This window comes from Phyllopteryx taeniolatus, chromosome 8 (genome assembly GCF_024500385.1).
Source record: "Phyllopteryx taeniolatus isolate TA_2022b chromosome 8, UOR_Ptae_1.2, whole genome shotgun sequence".
In the NCBI taxonomy this organism is placed as follows: domain Eukaryota; kingdom Metazoa; phylum Chordata; class Actinopteri; order Syngnathiformes; family Syngnathidae; genus Phyllopteryx; species Phyllopteryx taeniolatus.
Genome location: NC_084509.1, coordinates 4,653,964 through 4,672,915, shown reverse-complemented (window position 1 = coordinate 4,672,915; position 18,952 = coordinate 4,653,964). Strand labels below are relative to the sequence as shown.

The 18,952-nt window shown below is 40.0% G+C and overlaps 1 protein-coding gene across 4 annotated transcripts in view; it reads right to left on the bottom strand.

Annotated features, from left to right (window-relative positions):
• dscamb (Down syndrome cell adhesion molecule b) overlaps window positions 1-18,952 on the bottom strand; it is a 134,631-nt gene that overhangs the window by 26,234 nt on the left and 89,445 nt on the right. For all 4 annotated transcript variants that reach the window (XM_061782749.1, XM_061782751.1, XM_061782752.1 and 1 more), the window contains exons 9-12: window positions 18,290-18,568; window positions 16,595-16,714; window positions 12,749-12,928; window positions 1,328-1,524 (exon numbers count right to left, since the gene is read on the bottom strand). In XM_061782749.1, coding sequence (XP_061638733.1) covers window positions 1,328-1,524; window positions 12,749-12,928; window positions 16,595-16,714; window positions 18,290-18,568 — 776 coding nt within the window. The remainder of the gene's footprint in view (window positions 1-1,327; window positions 1,525-12,748; window positions 12,929-16,594; window positions 16,715-18,289; window positions 18,569-18,952) is intronic.

Genomic DNA, 18,952 nt, shown 5'->3' with positions numbered 1-18,952 from the left:
GACTATTGCAATATTAGTCATTCGAACTGCTCTAAGTGCTAGAGGACTGCATCGTTTTGCACAATTGTCCCAAAATAAATAAATAAAATGTACCAGCATTACCAGATAACTAGCAACCCTTTATTGTTCAGTGACTGTTTTTCTCTGTCTTTATGGCTCAAAAGTGTTCTCTGTCAATTGACTATCTATTGTCATACTAGAGCGGCTCCAATTACCGGAAACAAATTCCTTGTGTGTTTTTTGGACATATTTGGCAAATAAAGATTATTCTGATTCTGAAGCCACTCCTTCGGTATTTTAGCCGTGTGCTTAGGGTCATTGTCTTTTTTGAAGGTGAACCTTCGGTCCAGTCTGAGGTTCTGAGCACTCTGGAGAAGGCTTCCGTCGGGCCACTCTGCCATAAAACCCCGACTGGTGGAGGGTTGCAGTTATGGTTGACTTTCTAGAACTTTCACCCATCTCCCGACTGCATCTCTGGAGCTCAGCCACAGTGATCTTTGGGTTCTTCTTTACCTCTCTCACCGAGGCTCTTCTACCCCAATTGCTCAGTTTGGCCGGATGGCCAGCTCTCGGAAGGGTTCTGATCATCCCAAACGTTTCATGATTATGGAGACCACTGTACTCTTAGGAACCTTAAGTGCAGCAGAATTCTTTTTGTAACCTTGGCCAAATCTCTGCCTTGCCACAATTCTGTCTCTGAGCTCTTCATGCAGTTCCTTTGACCTCATGATTCTCATTTGCTCTGACATGCACTGTGAGCTGTGAGGTCTTATATAGGCAGGGGTGTGGCTTTCCTAATCAAGTCCAATCAGTATAATCAAACACAGCTGGACTCCAATGAAGGTGTAGAACCATTTTAAGGATGATCAGACGAAATGGACAGCACCCGAGTTAAATATGAGTGTCACAGCAAAAGGTCTGAATACTTATGGCTGTGTGATATTTCAGTTTTTCTTTTTTAATAAATCAGCAAAAATTTCAACAATTCCGTTTTTTTCTGTCAATATGGGGTGCTGTGTGTATATTAACGAGGACAAAAAATGAACTTAAATGATTTTAACAAATGGCTGCAATATAACAAAGGGTGAAGAATGTAAGGGGTCTCAAAACTTTCCATACCCACGATAGAATGTAAAGGGGAAGAAAAAAAGTATCTCATCTTAAAACCAATGCAGAAAATACCATGATGACGTGGAGGAAATACAGCATTTTAGTAATAGAAGTTTCAGTCATACAATTAATTCCCAGAGACAACTATATTATATTTCATCTTAAAGATGTTAATGTGCAACCGTATTTGGGCCTGAATCTTTGACATAACACTCACCACCAGCGTTGAAATGACTTCGTCGGTCACCTCCTTGACGGTGACTATGTACCGGCTGGTCTCAGGGTTGATGATGCGTTCTTCTTTCTCCCAGCGCACCATGATGGGCTTCTCCCCATGTGCTATGCAACTCATCTTCTTCTCCTCCCCCTGCGTGGCCAGTGTGGTGTTGGGATAGGATGTGATCATGGCCGGGACTAAAAGTGGACGACACAGAGGAATATAAATTGGTAAGAAGAAACATACTGACTGAGATCACGTTAGTAACAGAGTCATATCGCCCTTTTAAATGAGGGTTTGTATTTAGTATTTTTATATGTGTACATTTACATTTACAGCTACCTGGAATAGGATATAGATTAGAACAGTGTTTCCCAACCCTGATTGAGCCAAGGCACATATTTTACATTTGAAAAATCTCACAGCACACCACCAAACAAAAATGTCACTAAAAGTAAATATACTGAAATAATCTTTTTTGGTCTCTTAATTTACTCATAAATGTACTTACTCTGTAAAATCACGGTGATGTTTAGTTGAACACAAAGCTATTATTCTGTTGTATGAATGGCAACAGGTGGATACCTAGGCTGATTGTCTGCTATCGAGCGGAAGAGAATTTGATTGTTCTGCTTGTCATAGATCGAGGGAACAAAAGATATTTAATTAGTATTAAATTAAAAATGATCGGTGTATCACACACAGCACACTGGTAAGGAGTCAGTCTCTGAATTTGAAAATGCAGTTTTGGCTCACTTCATGTGATTTCAGAATAATTTGCAATCACATGTTGTTTTCGGTATAGTATGTCACTGCACAGTGCAAAGTATGTATCACCAATTTTTTTATTTGTATTTAATGGCAAAAAGTGTGTTTTTGGCTGTTTGAAGATATGCATTGTTATAGGAAAGCAATAGTATGGGATTGTGTTATGTTTTTAATCTATTTATTTATTAGTTACATTGTTTGGGCATACAGGTTGTAGAAAGGATCTGGTTTGGTATCATTATTTGTAAATGCATATACTGTGTACAAAATAAACGTGTATTTCTCGCTCAGCACAGTGAGGATATAACTTCATCTAAATTCTCTCCGCCTGCTTTGATAATGACAGGGAGCGGTAAGGTGCATCTTTTGAGGAAGAGGCTGCCGAGATGAAGAAGAAAGCAGTAACTCCTGACTGAACTCCCATCGGTCTGAGCGAGGAGTCTGTCTGGCGGTGAGCCGTAACCACACACCGGATTCATCATCAACAAATCTAGCCGGCGTGCGAGTGTGTGTGTGTGTGTGTGATTCAGTAGAATTCTTATCTGTTGTTAATGTCTCTCACCCAGACTGCTCTGGTCTTTATTCCTCACACCGTTACTCATTCTGCCATTTTCTTTTCTCACACGAAGCTGATTAGACTTTCGGCTAAAATGTTCAGGTAAAAGTGTGAAGCTGCTGAATTGGATTACATCATATTAGTTCTGAAGCTCTGCACAGAGAGTGTGAATGTGGTAATCTTTATCACCTAGCACATAATGGGTATTGTCCTTATTCTGAATATAAACCTCACACTGTGGGTAAAATAATTCAAAACGATATATGAGCTGTGCTACATTGGAGAGTTGGTATTGTAATCTCAATCTCAAGCACTAATAGAATATATATATACATATACAGATTTATTAAAAAAGAAAAACTGAAATATTACACAGCCATAATTATTCAGACCCTTTGCTGTGACACTCATATATTTAACTCGGGTGCTGTCCATTTCTTCTGATCATCCTTGAGATTTTGTTACACCTTCATTGGAGTCCAGCTGTGTTTGAATATACAGATTGGACTTGATTAGGAAAGCCACACACCTGTCTATATATGACCTTACAACTCACAGTCCATGTCAGAGAAAATGAGCATCATGAGGTCAAAGGAACTGCCTGAAGAGCTCAGAGACCAAATTGTGGCAAGGCACAGATCTGGCCAAGGTTACAAAAAAAATTCTGCTGCACTTAGGGTTCTTAAGAGCACAGTGGCCTCCATAATCCTTAAATGGAAGACGCTTGGGACGACCAGAACCCTTCCTAGAGCTGGCCATCCGGCCAAACTGAGCAATCGGGGGAGAAGAACCTTGGTGAGAGAGGTAAAGAAGAACCCAAAGATCACTGTGGCTGAGCTCCAGAGATGCAGTCGGGAGATGGGAGAAAGTTCTAGAAAGTCAACCATCACTGCAGCCCTCCACCAGTCGGGGCTTTATGGAAGAGTGGCCCGACGGAAGCCTCTCCTCAGTGCAAGACACATGAAAGCCTGCATGGAGTTTGCTAAAAAAAAAACACCTGAAGGACTCCAAGATGCTGAGAAATAAGATTATCTGGTCTGATGAGACCAAGATAGAACTTTTTGGCCTTAATTCTAAGCGGTATGTGTGGAGAAAACCAGGCACTGCTCATCAACTGTCCAATACAGTCCCAACAGTGAAGCATGGTGGTGGCAGCATCATGCTGTGGGGATGTTTTTCAGCTGCAGGGACAGGGAGACTGGTTGCAATTGAAGAAAAGAGGAATGTGGCCAAGTACAGGGATACTGTGGAGAAGGGAAAACCTTCTCCAGAGTGCTCAGAACCTCAGACTGGGCCGAAGGTTCACCTTCCAACAAGACAATGACTTTAAGCACACAGCTAAAATAACGAAGGAGTGGCTTCAGAACAACTCCATGACTGTTCTTGAATGGCCCAGCCAGAGCCCTGACCTCAACCCAATTGAGCATCTCTGGAGAGATCTGAAAATGCCTGTCCACCAACATTCACCATCCAACCTGACACAACTGGAGAGGATCTGCAAGGAGGAATGGCAGAGGATCCCCAAAAATCCAGGTGTGAAAAACATGGCTGTATTAGCTCAAAAGGGTGCTTCTACTAAATACTGAGCAAAGGGTCTGAATACTTATGGCTCTGTGATATTAAATTTTTTCTGTTTTAATAATTCTGCAAATTTTCAACAATTACATTTTTTTCTGTCAATATGGGGTGCTGTGTGTACATGAATGAGGAAAAATATTAACTTAAATGATCAGATACACTCCCCTATTTAAGACTTTCTTGATGATCCGATCATTGTCAGAGCATTTGACTGCCATACATGCTAGAGGCTACAACACGACCACCGTGAGAGTTCTGCCTTAACACGTATGTTCTACAAAGTCAACCAAGTGTGAGTTTCCCTGTTCTGTTCTTTGTCGATCGTGGATTAACACAACAGTGAAATCTGAGTCTTTCCTGACCTGCTATCTGTGGATTACTATGCATTGCATCACTTTGGCCCAAAACAAATTCCCTATCTTAAAAGCCTCAATCTCTTGACTGTGAAGTTGACTGCTCTGTATCCTGGCTTTGAATGGATCTGTCACAGGTGATATTAAGTCTTTATTAAAATTCCTTCCAACTATTACGGTGGTTCAGTGTGCTGCATTGGGGCCCTAAATCACACTCGCCACGTGTCATCTTGATTCAGTAGGCTGACATCTCAAACCAATAGAATTCCATCAATCGATCGATCCATTGATTTTCAAGAAGTCGCCAGCCAAACGCAGGGCACAAGAACTTTCATACTAACCATAACTTTAATTGAAGACTCTAAATGGCCCGTAGGTGTAAATGTGAGTTTGAAAGGTTATCTAATTGTACCGAGCGATTTGGCCGGCGACCAGTCCAGGGAGTTGGAATAGGCTCCATTTCATCTGAGACCTCAACATGGAAAAGCGGTACAAAAAATTGCTCGATGGATGTTTTTTTGTCCTGCTCTATAAATGCCATTGAAAGGGACAGTTGCAGAATTGCCATGTGATGGATGCAGTAGCTGCAGTCAGAAGCCTTCTCCCTCAGCGGGATCTATACGGCACTTCACCATCATGTCACAAGAATAATGTACATTCTTCCGATGGTACCACTACTTAAAAAAAAACTATAATGTCCTTTGACCAAAGTAAAGCGACTGGTTAAATACAAAAAGGTAGTAGAAGTGGTGAATGATGATTTTCATCTCGCGTGGTGGTACAGGAAGGCTCATATTCACAAGGGAACGGGTCTTAGATTGGCAAGCCTTCTCTACCACTGTAGTTTGTATTTGTGAAGTGTCAGTCTCCTAGATGAGGTTTGGTTGTAAACTGCATGGAGGTTTGTCCCAATGCCAGCTGTGATTGACCTTTTAACGGGTAAGTTGATTCAGAAATAGACGTGGTTAAAATTCACATATACAACTTAACTCAGGAGATAGCAATAAATACCGGTAAAATGCCTTAAACTTGGTCATGGTACTGTAGATGTCATCGATAGGCTAGCATACTACCATAAGCGTAGCTTACCACTGAGTGGTTCTTATTGTAACTAGTAGCTATTTGACATACAATCTGTTAGATAATGGTATATTATTAGGACAACTTTTCTGTTATCAAACCAAGAAGGCTGTGGTCGCTTGAGCTTGATTTTTCTGTTGCGTCGATTAAAGCCATTACATTTTCTTTTGATGGTGAAATAGATAGCACAGTTAGGCATTCACTCAGTCTTAACTTGCGGCAAAGCAAATCGAAAAAAAAACCTAAACCCCTTGTAGTATATTTGGTGCCCCAAGCCCAAACACAACAAGTTTATGTCATCGTTTAGGTTTTAGATCATCAACAATGTTTTCTCTAGTGTAGCTGGCTGGATCTCTCCAGGTAAGCAGTAGTTACTCACGTTCTGCCATCCAGAAGTATCCTGGCACCTATTATTTGCAAATGTTCTAAATTGTACATCTGCATATATACGTCTGAATGTCGGCAATAATGAATGAATAAATGCTTTTGAGAGCATGAGCATGAGTGTTACACCAAATGTGGAAATGCATGAGTGTGTGTCACAGCAGTAGCAGTGTTGTGGGGCTGAGTGGGCAAGCAGAGCGACTCGTGCTCATGACACATCTCAGCCACACTACACGATGGAGGATGGCGAGAGAGCATGTACCCCTGCAGCGCTAACTATGATCCCTCTCGCTCCCTCGCTCCATGTGACTCCTCAGGCTCTCAACAGGACAGCCATGATTTAATGATGAGAGAGACCGCTTTGATTATTCATACGCAATAGACAAGTCCGCTGGGCATGCTGGTGTCTCACGCACACATTTGAATATGCACGCGTATGCGCGCATAAAGACGGACGCACATGCCTGAGCACTTTTAGAAAGGCCCGAATAAAGACTGCAGCAGGAAACGGATGCTCAAACTCATAGTGGACATGCATGTTTACACACCAGAGAAACAGTTAGGGGAATGCAAACCAATTCATAACAGAGGGTACCCTCACAAAGTGTAATAAGTTGTTAATAAAAGAGTTATAAACATTGCGTAAATAATAACAAATAGGTTCACTATTTGGCAAAGTATAACTTCAGTGCCACATAGGTTTCATCTGTTTCGTAAATCTCCTGCTTTTACTGAGAGTTCGTACTGTGCGGAGATGACAAAAAAAATATTATTACTTATTGTTGGACTTTTTTTCTTTGACAGTTTAAGCATGGTATACCATCTTATGATACAACCAGCAAATGTGTATACAGTGGACTCCCGCTATTCCTGGGGGACAGAGACTGGCCAAATCGTGAATAGTGATTTTTATTTTTTGTTAAGCCCTAGAATTCTCAAATAAATAGGGCTATACCGCCAATTTGAGGTTGATTTCTCCCCCCCCCCCCCAAAAGGCAAAATAATAATAATAAAAAAAAAAAAAAAAAACAAAACTGCAAATTGGTGAATCCGCAGGTGGTGAAATGCAAATATGAGTGGGTCAACTCTAGTGACATAGAGAAATGTGTCATCACTATTTGCCAAGGAGAAAGTCCCTCTTGCCTTTCTTATCCAAAGACTTATAGCAGCTTATTAAATGTTAAGAGAATAAACAAAAAACAAGTTATGAAATTTTTTAAAGTGAATAATGAACAACGGTGCCAAAAATGTGAAACAATTAGTAAATTAAATGATGACAAAAACGTTGGTGTGAGAATTTACTCGGATAATGCTCAATAATAATTTTACATTTTATACTTACATAGACTGTACTGCATATAATGTGCATAACAAGAGCATTTTCCTGCTCCATAAGCATCAAAATCATTAACATGCTCCAAAACAAAACAAGTCATACCGCAACACAGCCACAAACATGGCTGACTGTGCTGAACAAAAAAAAAAAAAACACTATATAATGCCACAAAACCCCGGAACATCATTTTCACGTTTATGGGACATACAGGATAAATGTTCATAACTTGGAAAAACATCAGTAACAATTACATTAAATTATTATTTAACTGAATATTTATCAATTATGTCAATGCCAAAGTTTGAGTTGTCCTGTGTTAAATGTGACCCATCCTGTAGTCTGATTTATCATTTAGTGCTACATATACTGTATTTACATGTTTACATGAGAGGTAAACCAAGTCCATGTTAATGTGTCTAAGGCTAATAAAGAATTTAAAGCAATGACGTAATCTATTATGGATTATTTTACAACAACAAAAATGCAATAAACATGATTCAAGACAAGAAAAAATCAACTTCCATCAACTCTCATTTAATTAGTTATTATTACGATATTAAACTTAATACATTCCATAATTTAAAAATGTGTTAATTTATTCATCCAGCCATCCCTTTTCTGAACCGCTTATCCTCACAAGGGCCGCGGGAGCAATGGAGCCTATCCCAGCTATCATCGGGCAGGAGGCGGGGTACACCCTGAACTGGATGCCAGCCAATCGCATGGCACATATAAACAAACAACCATTCGAACTCACATTCACACCTACGGGCAATTTAGAGTCTCCAATTAATGCATGTTTTTGGGATGTGGAAGGAAACCAGAGTGCCCGGAGAAAACCCATGCAGGCACGGGGAGTACATGCAAACTCCACACAGGCGGGGCCGGGGATTGAACCCCGGTCCTCAGAACTGTGAGGCTGACACTCTGACCAGTCGTCCACCGTGCCGCCTGTTCATTTATTAATAATCAAAATACAAGTACGGTATCTGTAAACTACTTTATGTAAAATGTATTATTCAATTTAAAGTGGCTGTATTTCAAATCCTTTGAAGATGATGGTGTGTGTCTAGTTGCATGCGCGTGCGAGCGTGTGTATGTGCGCGTGTGTGTCTACATGATTGAAGTGTCAGACTTAAGATTGCTGACGTTTAAAGCTCATCTCTTATTCACTGGCAGCCCCACCTCCTTCCTCCGTGGCGCCCCACATAATCATCTCCCTTCCCAACGCCCCAGCGAAGGAAATTGCTGATTTATTTTGCATAGCAACTATGAATTTTAAGTAAGTTCTATTAAAAGAGTCTGTTCCCCCCGTCACTAAATGTTATTGCTTCTTAATGGGGGCTATATTTGTCATCGAAATCTGAAGCCTTGGCAAAGCAAGTTTAAACTGATGAGGCCAGTGTTTGTTATGCACTCCCTTACTCTTCTTCTCATCTTTATGCTTCTACCAAGCTTTCAGATTCTTTTTTTTGGGGGGGGAAACACAGTAATTTGATGCATTTGATATATGTTTTTTAACAATAAAAACTCAAGGGGCCTCGCAATAAAATAAAGGCGGCTGTGGGAAAGAGTGTGAGTGGGGATAGAAAGCAAAGGGGAAAGCACGTACGAGTCACAAACAAGTAGAAAGTCAGTCGATTTGATGGATTTGGACACAGAAAATTCTCTTCAAATTGTGACAATTCTTTACTATCGTGTTAAAACTTCATTTGGTAAAGCTGCACAAGCCAGGGAAATTGAAGGAGGAGCCGAAAACCTTTTCTGTAGTGCTTGACCTCTTTAGGGTCGCAGGTGAGCTGAAGCCTATCCCAGATGACTTAAGGTGAGAGGAACACTTTTATTTTTTTTTAGCAAAAACTGTATTTGGTTAATTATTTATCATTGAATGCATCAGAAATATTAACACAATTAAAATGAGAATGAATTATTAGTATGTAATTAAAATGAAATAGTTTACATACACATTTCACTTCATCTGCGAATGATCTGCCTGTTTTAAAAATTCAAATGTGGCCCTTGAACACAAAGGTTTCCCACCCCCAATTTGGAATCTTCACTTAAAGTGTAACGAAGCACAGGGAGACCATAGCCTAGATTTGAATCTGGGGACCTACCCACTGTGTAGTCGATGTGCTAACCACCGTGCCTCATGAATGGATATATTATTTTCAGAACCACGATTGTCTGGAAGGCTCACTGTGTCATTTAAAACCATGATAAACACTTCAGCCCGCACAGTGGCACGCAAGTCATGTCATGTATCACGCTTACTTTCATTTAAGAGTAAAACCACTTTGTTAGTCTTGACAATACAAGCTAAGCGAATGATTTGTGAGCGCCAAACAGACGTGTGGCTTATTGGGTTTGTTCACTTTGAACAGGTGTCAGCAATGGAACAAGGACAAATCGTCAAATAATGTCTTGTTTATCGTTTTCATCTTTCTCTCATTTCTCGTAAATGGAGGAAGGAAAGGCAGCCGGAGATTACAATTAAAACAGATAAAATGCAGACCGTTCTTCCCCTGAGCACTTTGTCAACCTTTAATTGATGTTTAGAGGCACGAATGCCACTCATAACACGCATGCACACACACACGCACACAATATTAGGTGTGCTGTATGTGTCACACCATTGATGCATGAACAGGCAAAATCCAAGATACACAGTTAGGCCAAAAATAAACCCCTTATTGGCCAATCATTGAAACACTTTTAAACCCAAAAAATTATTTCAGCAGACATTATATTTGTCAACATTTTAATCACTTTAATTTCCAACGATATACGAGTATTTAAAAAGATGCTCTACTACCATATGGTAAGGCGTGTGGCATTTTAACTGAAGTTCAAGGTCCAGTATGACATAAGGTTCCTTGCCCTGTAAGGGGCTTCTATTTAGAAAACAAAACTAAACTTGTTTTACTTCTAAAACAGTGCACCAGTTAAGGAGTGTCTCGTGCTCCGTTTGTGACAATTGACTATACGTGCTTGATTTCCTATGAGTGTATAGCATGACAAGAAGTACACCTGCATGGCCACACCGGACGTTATGTACGAATAAACATGATATTAATTGTATTTCATCTTTTTTGATTAAAAAAACCATTTTGGACATATGGGGGAAGTGGCTGAACTACTACTTAACTACTGAATGATATTACATCACCATTGCGGGGCAGTTAAGTGATTTAATTAATTAACATTTCAGATAAACTATATGGACAAAAGTAATGGGACGTGACTATCAAGCCAGAATGGAATACATTGTTGTTGTATTTTTATTTTATTTTTTTCCCCATTTGCAGCTGTAAGTTTCCACTCTCCTGGGAAGACTTTCTACAAGATTGCACAATACGCCCCCCCCCCCATTTATATAATAGAATATGTGATGTCAAAGGTTACTGATGATGAATGACAGGGGTTCAATAGGGTTGAGGTCAGGGCTCTCAAATTCTTCCACAGCAAACTCATTCAAACACACCCGTATGGACCTTGCTTTGTGCACGTGGACGCAGTAAAACTGTTCCCACAAAGCTGGAAGCATGACATGCCATAATTTGAAGTGTGTCTCAATACTTCAGGTCGACAGCGTGTGTCGAGTAGTACGTAGTAGCAAGTACATTTAAATTTCGAGGGAAGGGGATGCCGTAGGAGTGAAGAGGAGGTGCGGTTGCTTGAGAGAAATTGAAGAAAGGACATTTAGAAACCTGCTTGGCTAATTTGTTACAGCTATGTTTTTATGGCAAAATTGATCAGATTTTTAGACAGTAAGCAAGGAGCAACATGACGGCAATTTCGTTTCTTTTTGGAGAACTAGTTCTTTAGGCTCGGCTCCCAAGTGTCACCTCAATTTTCTTTTGTTGCGTCAATGAATTTATTACCAAAATATGTGTAAAATGAATTACTAATAAAAAAAATATATACATTATATATAGTTATTTATATTTCATTATTACTTCACATTCTTGGCGTGCTACAAAAATAAACTATAAATTACAGAGGACCATCAGTGGTGTAATATTTCTGTGTATTGTTGAAATATTGTGAGAAGAGCAACAGTTGCCATAAGACACACTCGCATGTACATTGACAGCAGTTCTCTTGCTTGTATTTTCTCGCCTAACTGAAGTAATGTGTAAACAGTACACATAACTCTAATGCAGGTTGTTTGAGGAGCCTGCCCGGGGTGAAATTTCAAAAAGTAGAGATGAATTCAAATCCACTGTGACATGTTTAAAAATCTATGACTTGATATTTTTCAAATTGTCGCTAAATTCAGATTTTTTTCAGTAGGGCTATATTCAAGCCAGTTTTAAAAAAAAATATTTAATGGGTTTATAAGTAGCCCGCAAATGGTTAGTGGAATCTTTAACAGTTTTTTTTCAGCCTCACTTTGAAAACTCCACCTATAGAACCATCACTGTTTGGTGCATGGACCAAGACCTACAACACAGTAAAATTGTAATGCATTAAAACAAAAAAAAAGTTATTTGAGTGGGTGGTGAAACGTGAACGAAACAGGGTCAGAGGCACAGGTCCACTTGCTGCATAGCAACTGGCTGCTGTAGTCATGAAAGTGACCTATGGATAGTCAGAGAGCATGTTTTCTGTAAGCGCCTGCAGCCAAGGCACAAACAGCATTGCGGATCCGAACCTTTGTGCATTGCGAGGCTTAATTACACTGACACTGAATATCCATAACATACCAGGCGGTATTAATAGTTAATATTTCTTTCACAGGGGATTTCTACACATATTATTATCTTTGGAGCTAACAGGGAGGGTGAGCCTCAGCTAAAGACGATTTTTCACATCCTGTTTAGATGAATTTCAATAGGTGAAATTAAGTTATTATCTTGCCAAAGTGCAAGCAAAGGAAAGACGTTAAAAATGTATGAAAGAGTTTGATGAAAGCTTAAGACATTTATTTGTTTGTCAGTCTTTGCAGGTTTTCTGGTCTTTTTCAGAAAAGACAAAATACATTCATATTCATCTTGTTCTCAGTCACTTTGCAACAATCTGAGTACACTTAGCACTTTGACCTTTAAGAAAACGGGGGTCACACATAATCATGAAAAAGGCTAGAAAGCCAACATTTCTCTGCATATGCTAATACTGTACAATTGTTCAGCCCTCAAACTAAAAGTGTTTACACAAGTCCTGAAATGTGAATGAGCACCATCATCACATTTACTTTGAGTCAGGACCAGAAAATACAGTAATTGATACCTCTCTTTATGTCATCAAATTGGCAAAATGTCAAAGACTGCAGCCAAGACCTGTCCCTTGTGGGTTTCAAACACTGACCCAGACACACTGAGTGCAAGTGTATCAACTGATATGGATGAGGTAAAGAGTCTTACTTTTGACAGTGAGGTACATGGACTTGCTGACGTCAGCGCCCACGTCGTTGCTGACCTTACACAGGTAAAAGCCGTTGTCGTCCTCCAGCACGTGTTTGATCAGCAACGAACCGTTACTCAGCTGCTGGATGCGAGAGCCACTGTTCAGGAGGATTGGCTGAAACAAGGGGACGCCTGCACCTGTGGCAGAGGAAGTGACACATAAACTCAGTCGACAGACAGTAATGGCTTACATGAGGGGTGGGCAAACGTTTTGCTCAAGGTCCACATTTGATTGGTAAAACATGGGCCAGGTCATCCGTAGATGTTGAAGTAAAATATGTAAAACTGTTTAATCATTTTAATGAGATATTTCATCCTCATTGAAAAATTCAATAATACATAATCAAGCAATTGTACAAAATGTTTTAAATGCATGAACATTAAATGTATAAGAACAATTATTTATTTTATTAATGCTTGTCTATTTTAATATTTACAATAAATCAAATAGTCAATTGTTAGTTAGATGAATAAAAAAATTAAAATAAATTTGAATTAACCAATTATAGGGGAAAATGGCTAACTAATACAATGAACATTTGAGTCTTGGTAAGGTAAATACAGTGGGGTGAATAAAAGAACATCGCACGGCATATGTGGCCCACAGGCTATATTTTGCATACACTTGATATTTTTCAATAGTAAGAACACCTGCAAAAATATAAAGGAGAACCACAGTATAAAATAGTATGAAATAAATACCTTTATATCTGTCTAAACTGGGGATTATTATGATTAGGTAGCAAGAGATAGCATTTTCATTGATGGTTGTTAGTTAGTTAGTTAGTTAGTCAGTTGATTTTAGATTTTACATTTGCATTACCATTACAAGAGAGGGCACGTTTGGACATTTCCCTTATTTGACATAAGTCATAGTGTACAATAAATGGATTGTAATGACAAAATTGAGGTACAGTATACGCAGGAGGGGGGTTTCTCAATTGAGTGCCGATTCAAACCAAAAATAAGAGCAATTTATCACCCAGATCGTGTGTGTAAGATCTTATTAGATAGAGAACTTGCATACCTAATGAAGTGTCCAGTGAGTGTATGACTACTGTATGTGTTGGCACATATTGGCATGAACTGGACATACAGTAGATGAGCATGATGTCCACCGTGTGTGCTTTCATTTGAGCACATGTGTTTACAGATTTGATGACAAAGCCTGTCAGATTTTGGGGGGGGGTTGTAAACATGTTTCTTAACACCGGGTCTAAATCCTCAAACCGGCCAACAGCTGCTGAGCGCAGTGTCAAGAGCTGAGCTGCCGATGTGATGCAATCAGAGCAGACTTAATGCCCACATTGAACAAGGCATGCAGATTGGTGGCAGAGGGAGCGTCTCAACATGAGGCTTTGCCAGTCAGATTGACTGTATTTAGACAAGGATTAATATGCCTATGTGAGTGGACAACTCCCTGGATTTATTCTTTGTATATAAGATGATGGAACAGGAGGACAATTATTATGTTAATGATGTCAAAATGATGTAATTCCCTTTAACAGAGACAATAACGACATGGATTATCTGGTTTGAAAACACATGGTTAATGAACAACAATGTTCTGAAGTCTGAAGACGGATTTTTATATTTTCCTTCATTACATACTCTCCTTTGATTTCTATAATTATCGAAGAGTAGTCTTAAATGTGGATATGTCACTAATAATGAGTTATAGTAATAAAGTCGCCAGCAACACTCTAACAGTGGAAGCGTCATGTTTCCCTTCGCTCATTTACTATAAACTGCGTGAGAACTGAGTCAGATGTTAAAGACACTGTTTGAAGTTAGCATGTAAAGGTTAGACCATTTAGCTGTATTTTTTGGTTTGTTTTTGTTTTTTTGCTTTTTAATTACAAGGCAGTCAGGTGGCCTGGAGAGGACAGGGTTAAGTGGGAACTCTGTTTCTTTTCTCCTGGCTCTGAGCGAAATGCCAGGGAGACGTGTTCCCCCTTGAATTATGGATTTTGCATAGCCAATCAGAGCTGTTTTTTATGCTCATAGCAGCTGACCTGTACTTGCACTTGCATATTTCCCACACACATTCATCTGGCTCTTTGCTACTAGGGTTGCTGAAAAAAGGAAGCCAGACCGCCATTCCCTGAACAAACTGCATTTTGACATGAAAGAAATGAGACAATACAATTGAAGTTGGGCTATTGGGAGTTCGTAATGTCAAATGTCACACAAAAACCCAGAGTTAGAAAGGCCATCGCGCATGACGATATGCCCTCCCACAACATATATCATGACACTTCCGGCTCAGGGAGAATCGAAAGGATTAACACACCACAGGGAAAATGTGAAGATATCATATCATAGAAAGTTGACAATAAGTAAATAATAATAATAATAATAATAAACAAAGAACTGAATGGACATTGCAAAGTAAGCCGTGTTTAGTGACTCAAAAAATAAAGAATCTTCCACTCGATGTTCATCAAACCATCTGTCAGTTAGTACAGAATTTATTGTTTTTACATTTACAAAATGTATTATTTTCACTATTAACAGTGGGTAATTTATTTGTACACTTGTATAACAGTTTTTATTAAGTAAAATGTTTCACTAAATTTAAAAAGGCTTTACGATGGCAACAGTTTGACCCTGGATAGATTCATTAAATGTCCACTAATACTGTTGAAATATGATTCTGGCGTACTGTATACTGTATATCGTCACTGTTGGGTGGAAGCCTTCAAAGTCCAAATTTGATCAATTTCATATTTTTTACACAAATCGATACTATTGGTCAATCCCCACGTGGGTCAGCTATTTTCAGAAATTAATGACCTTTTTTTTTTCTGGGGGTGGTTCCATAATAGTGATGCTTTTTGCTTCAAGGCCATATTAAATTACAACATTGCATGTTCCCTCCCGATTGTCTCATTTTTATTTTTACTAAACGGAATGACAGCTTCAGTTTCAGCCTGAAAGTGTTTTAATATTTCACTTGATTTTAACATGGATTTATGATTACAGGGGAAGAGGCCACATGACATCTAAAACTGGAAAACGCACTTGACTGAAAACGTGATTGCGTAATGCCTAGAATTTCCCATTACTCTGACTAATGTAATGTCCTTTGAAAATCTGTGACAAAAGGCTGAAATCTTAGATACCAAGCAGGAATGGTCAGATGGTGTTAATCAGACATGAGGCCTGCCTGTCTCTCGCTTTCTCACACACACACACACACACACACACACACACACACACACACAAATCCCATCAAAGGTTGAAAAATAGACATTTCATTCTTTTGATCATCGGCCTGAGCTCACGCACTCACACGCACACCTGCACACTTGCATGAATCCCCATTGGTTGTTTTCTTTCTGTTGGTGAAGCTTTCATCCCTGGTTATATGGATGAGGTAGCAAACACCTGGGACTCCTCTTCATGTGCTCTGCTCAAGTGGCTGAACTCAACTGCTGCCTTCCTGCCTGTACGCACGGCTGCCTTATACTTCTGCATCCGTATACGTTGTCTGGTTTTCTGTAATGGGGTCTTTCTCAGTGATAACGCTTTTAGGATTCAGGGTGACACCTTACAAGACCATGTTGGCTGAACAGTTGGATGTGTGCGCCTGTGCATGCATCAGTATGCCGCAAGCCCTCAATGTGTGTAAGTGTAGGCACCCATGTGCACCACTTAGCTAAACTCAACCAAACCTACTCATCTGTAAAAAAAAAAAAAAAAAAAACTGAACACAACAAAAACAAATCCAAACCAAAAACTCATTTGTGTTTAGTGAGAAGCATCTGAGGTGAGGGTACACTTTTATGGCAGGTATTATACCTTTGGAGTGCTCCCATACAATGGTGGGTGGTGGGTATCCTTCGGCAGAGCAGTTGAGAGTGACAGTTTTCCCGTAGATCCCGTCTTGATCCTCGGGCTGAACCACAAACTGAGGAGGAACTGTGCACAACAGTTCATATAAATGAGATGGTTCATTTTCAATTGCGGGCAAAATAAAATAATTTTTTTTTTATACTTATTTCTTTATTACAAGTTATTACTCATTACTATAGTGGAGCACCAAGCGTTTAGATCAGGAAAACTACTGTACTTTCATACAATGCCTGATGTGCTTTTTAATTTTATAATTATAATTTCTCGTTGAAGAGCAATGCTCTAAATCACACAGACAACAAATAAACTACATTTTGCATTGTTAAAACGTCTAAACAAGTGTTGTAAATTCTTAGCTATTTAGCTGACTCATTAACATACAGTAGATCAACAGAATTTCGCAGATTTTTCTTCCCGGTCAAGTCAAAAGTGTGCGTGATCATTTGTTGCCAAAATTCACAGGGCTCAATCAGAACTTCCCCACAGGCCCATAAATATATTTCATATGTCTGTCATGGCCACTGAGGTGTTTGAACAGTAAACCAAGGGCTAATGGCGCTAAGCCTGTGGATACCAAGCAGGTAGGAATAGAAAGTTAGATACAGGCTAACGGATTTTTTACTGCACAGTACTGGCCTCACCTCTACTCATCACAGTTCGGGGCAGTTTTCTACTTGAAACAGGGAAAACCGCAGCGCATTGAACACATCAGTCAGTTCATGCGAGACAACAACTAGGGAGGAAAATGAAGGTCTGCTGTATTTATTTCTCAGCATGTGGTTGCTGGTCATGGCAATGTGATGAATTTTATTGGAGACATGCTTGAGTAGGGCAGTGAAATGGGGACTGCGTCGTATAAAACGGCTGGATCTAGTGCTAAAGCACAGTAACAGCGTAAGCTAATGTTAGTGTGTTTATATTTAATAATCCATCCATCCATTTTCTATACCGCTTATCCCCACAAGGGTCGCGGGCATGCTGGAGCCTATCCCAGCTATCTTCGGGCGAGAGGCGGGGTAGACCCTGAACTGGTCACCAGCCAATCGCAGGGCACAGAAACAAACAAGCTCATATTCACACCTACGGGCAATTTAGAGTCTTTCAATCAACCTACCATGCATGTTTTTGGGATGTGGGAGGAAACCGGAGTGCCCGGAGAAAACCCACGCAGGCACGGGGAGAACATACAAACGCCACACAGGTGAGGCCGGGATTTGAACCACGGTCCTCAGAACCGTGAGGCAGATGTGCTAACCAGTCGTCCACCCTACCGCCATATTTAATAATAATAATAATAATAACAATTAATTTCATTTATAGGCGCCTTTCAAGCCACTCCTTTCTAGCCGAGTATCCTCAAATGTTAAAATGACTTGGCGATGATGATTCTGCTCGACCAATAAGCAACCAGCAGGGATGCAGGACACGCCTTCATTGACACCAGTCACCCATTGTCAAGGTAGGAGTGGCAAGCCAAATAGTTATAGTGCAATGGAAAAGGGACATTCGAGTAATATTTATGCACAAGAATCGAATCTCTGCTGTGTATTAATAATTACAAAATATACTGTTGCTACAGTTTAGAATAAAACAATAGCATCTGGTGCACTGCCCCACCTAGAAAGTTGCCATTGGTCTCACCTCGAACAATGAGCTGACTCTGGTGCTCCGCAGCGGCCGCCTCATTGCGGGCGATACACGTATAGTTGCCATTGTGGTCAGGTGTCAGGTTGGAGATTCTCAGTGAGCTGGTGAAGTCGATGTTATCTACGGTCACTCCCAGGCTAGTCGGGATAGGTCGTCCATCTTTCTGCCATGTGATGTCTAGAGGCCGGTCACCCGACATGACCACACAGGGGATGAAGACACGCTGACCGATGGTGAATCGCTGGAACTCAAAGGGCTGAATGTAGGGAGGGACTGAAGACAGAAAAGTGGAAAAGAGGAGGGCGAGGGGACACACAATGGAAGAGAATCTAAATTTAGATATAATTTCAGCTGTCAGGGAACATTTTTCTTTTTCAAATTCAATGACAACCTATAATTATCTATCGGCAACACTGTGGAAAAGGTCGGCCATCAGTGGAACATAAAGAATCTGAAAAGCAAAGAATTCTGCGATAATTGGATTTAATTCTCAAGCTGGAACATTGTGTCTTTTGCCACAAGAAGACACAAAAACATGCCAAAGATGATGTCAAGGAACTTTGGATTGTTGCATTTGACCCACCTACCTAACTACCTATTACATACCAACCTACAGGGTCTTAAAAGAGAGCAGCAATGTTACAAGGCTTAAGCTTA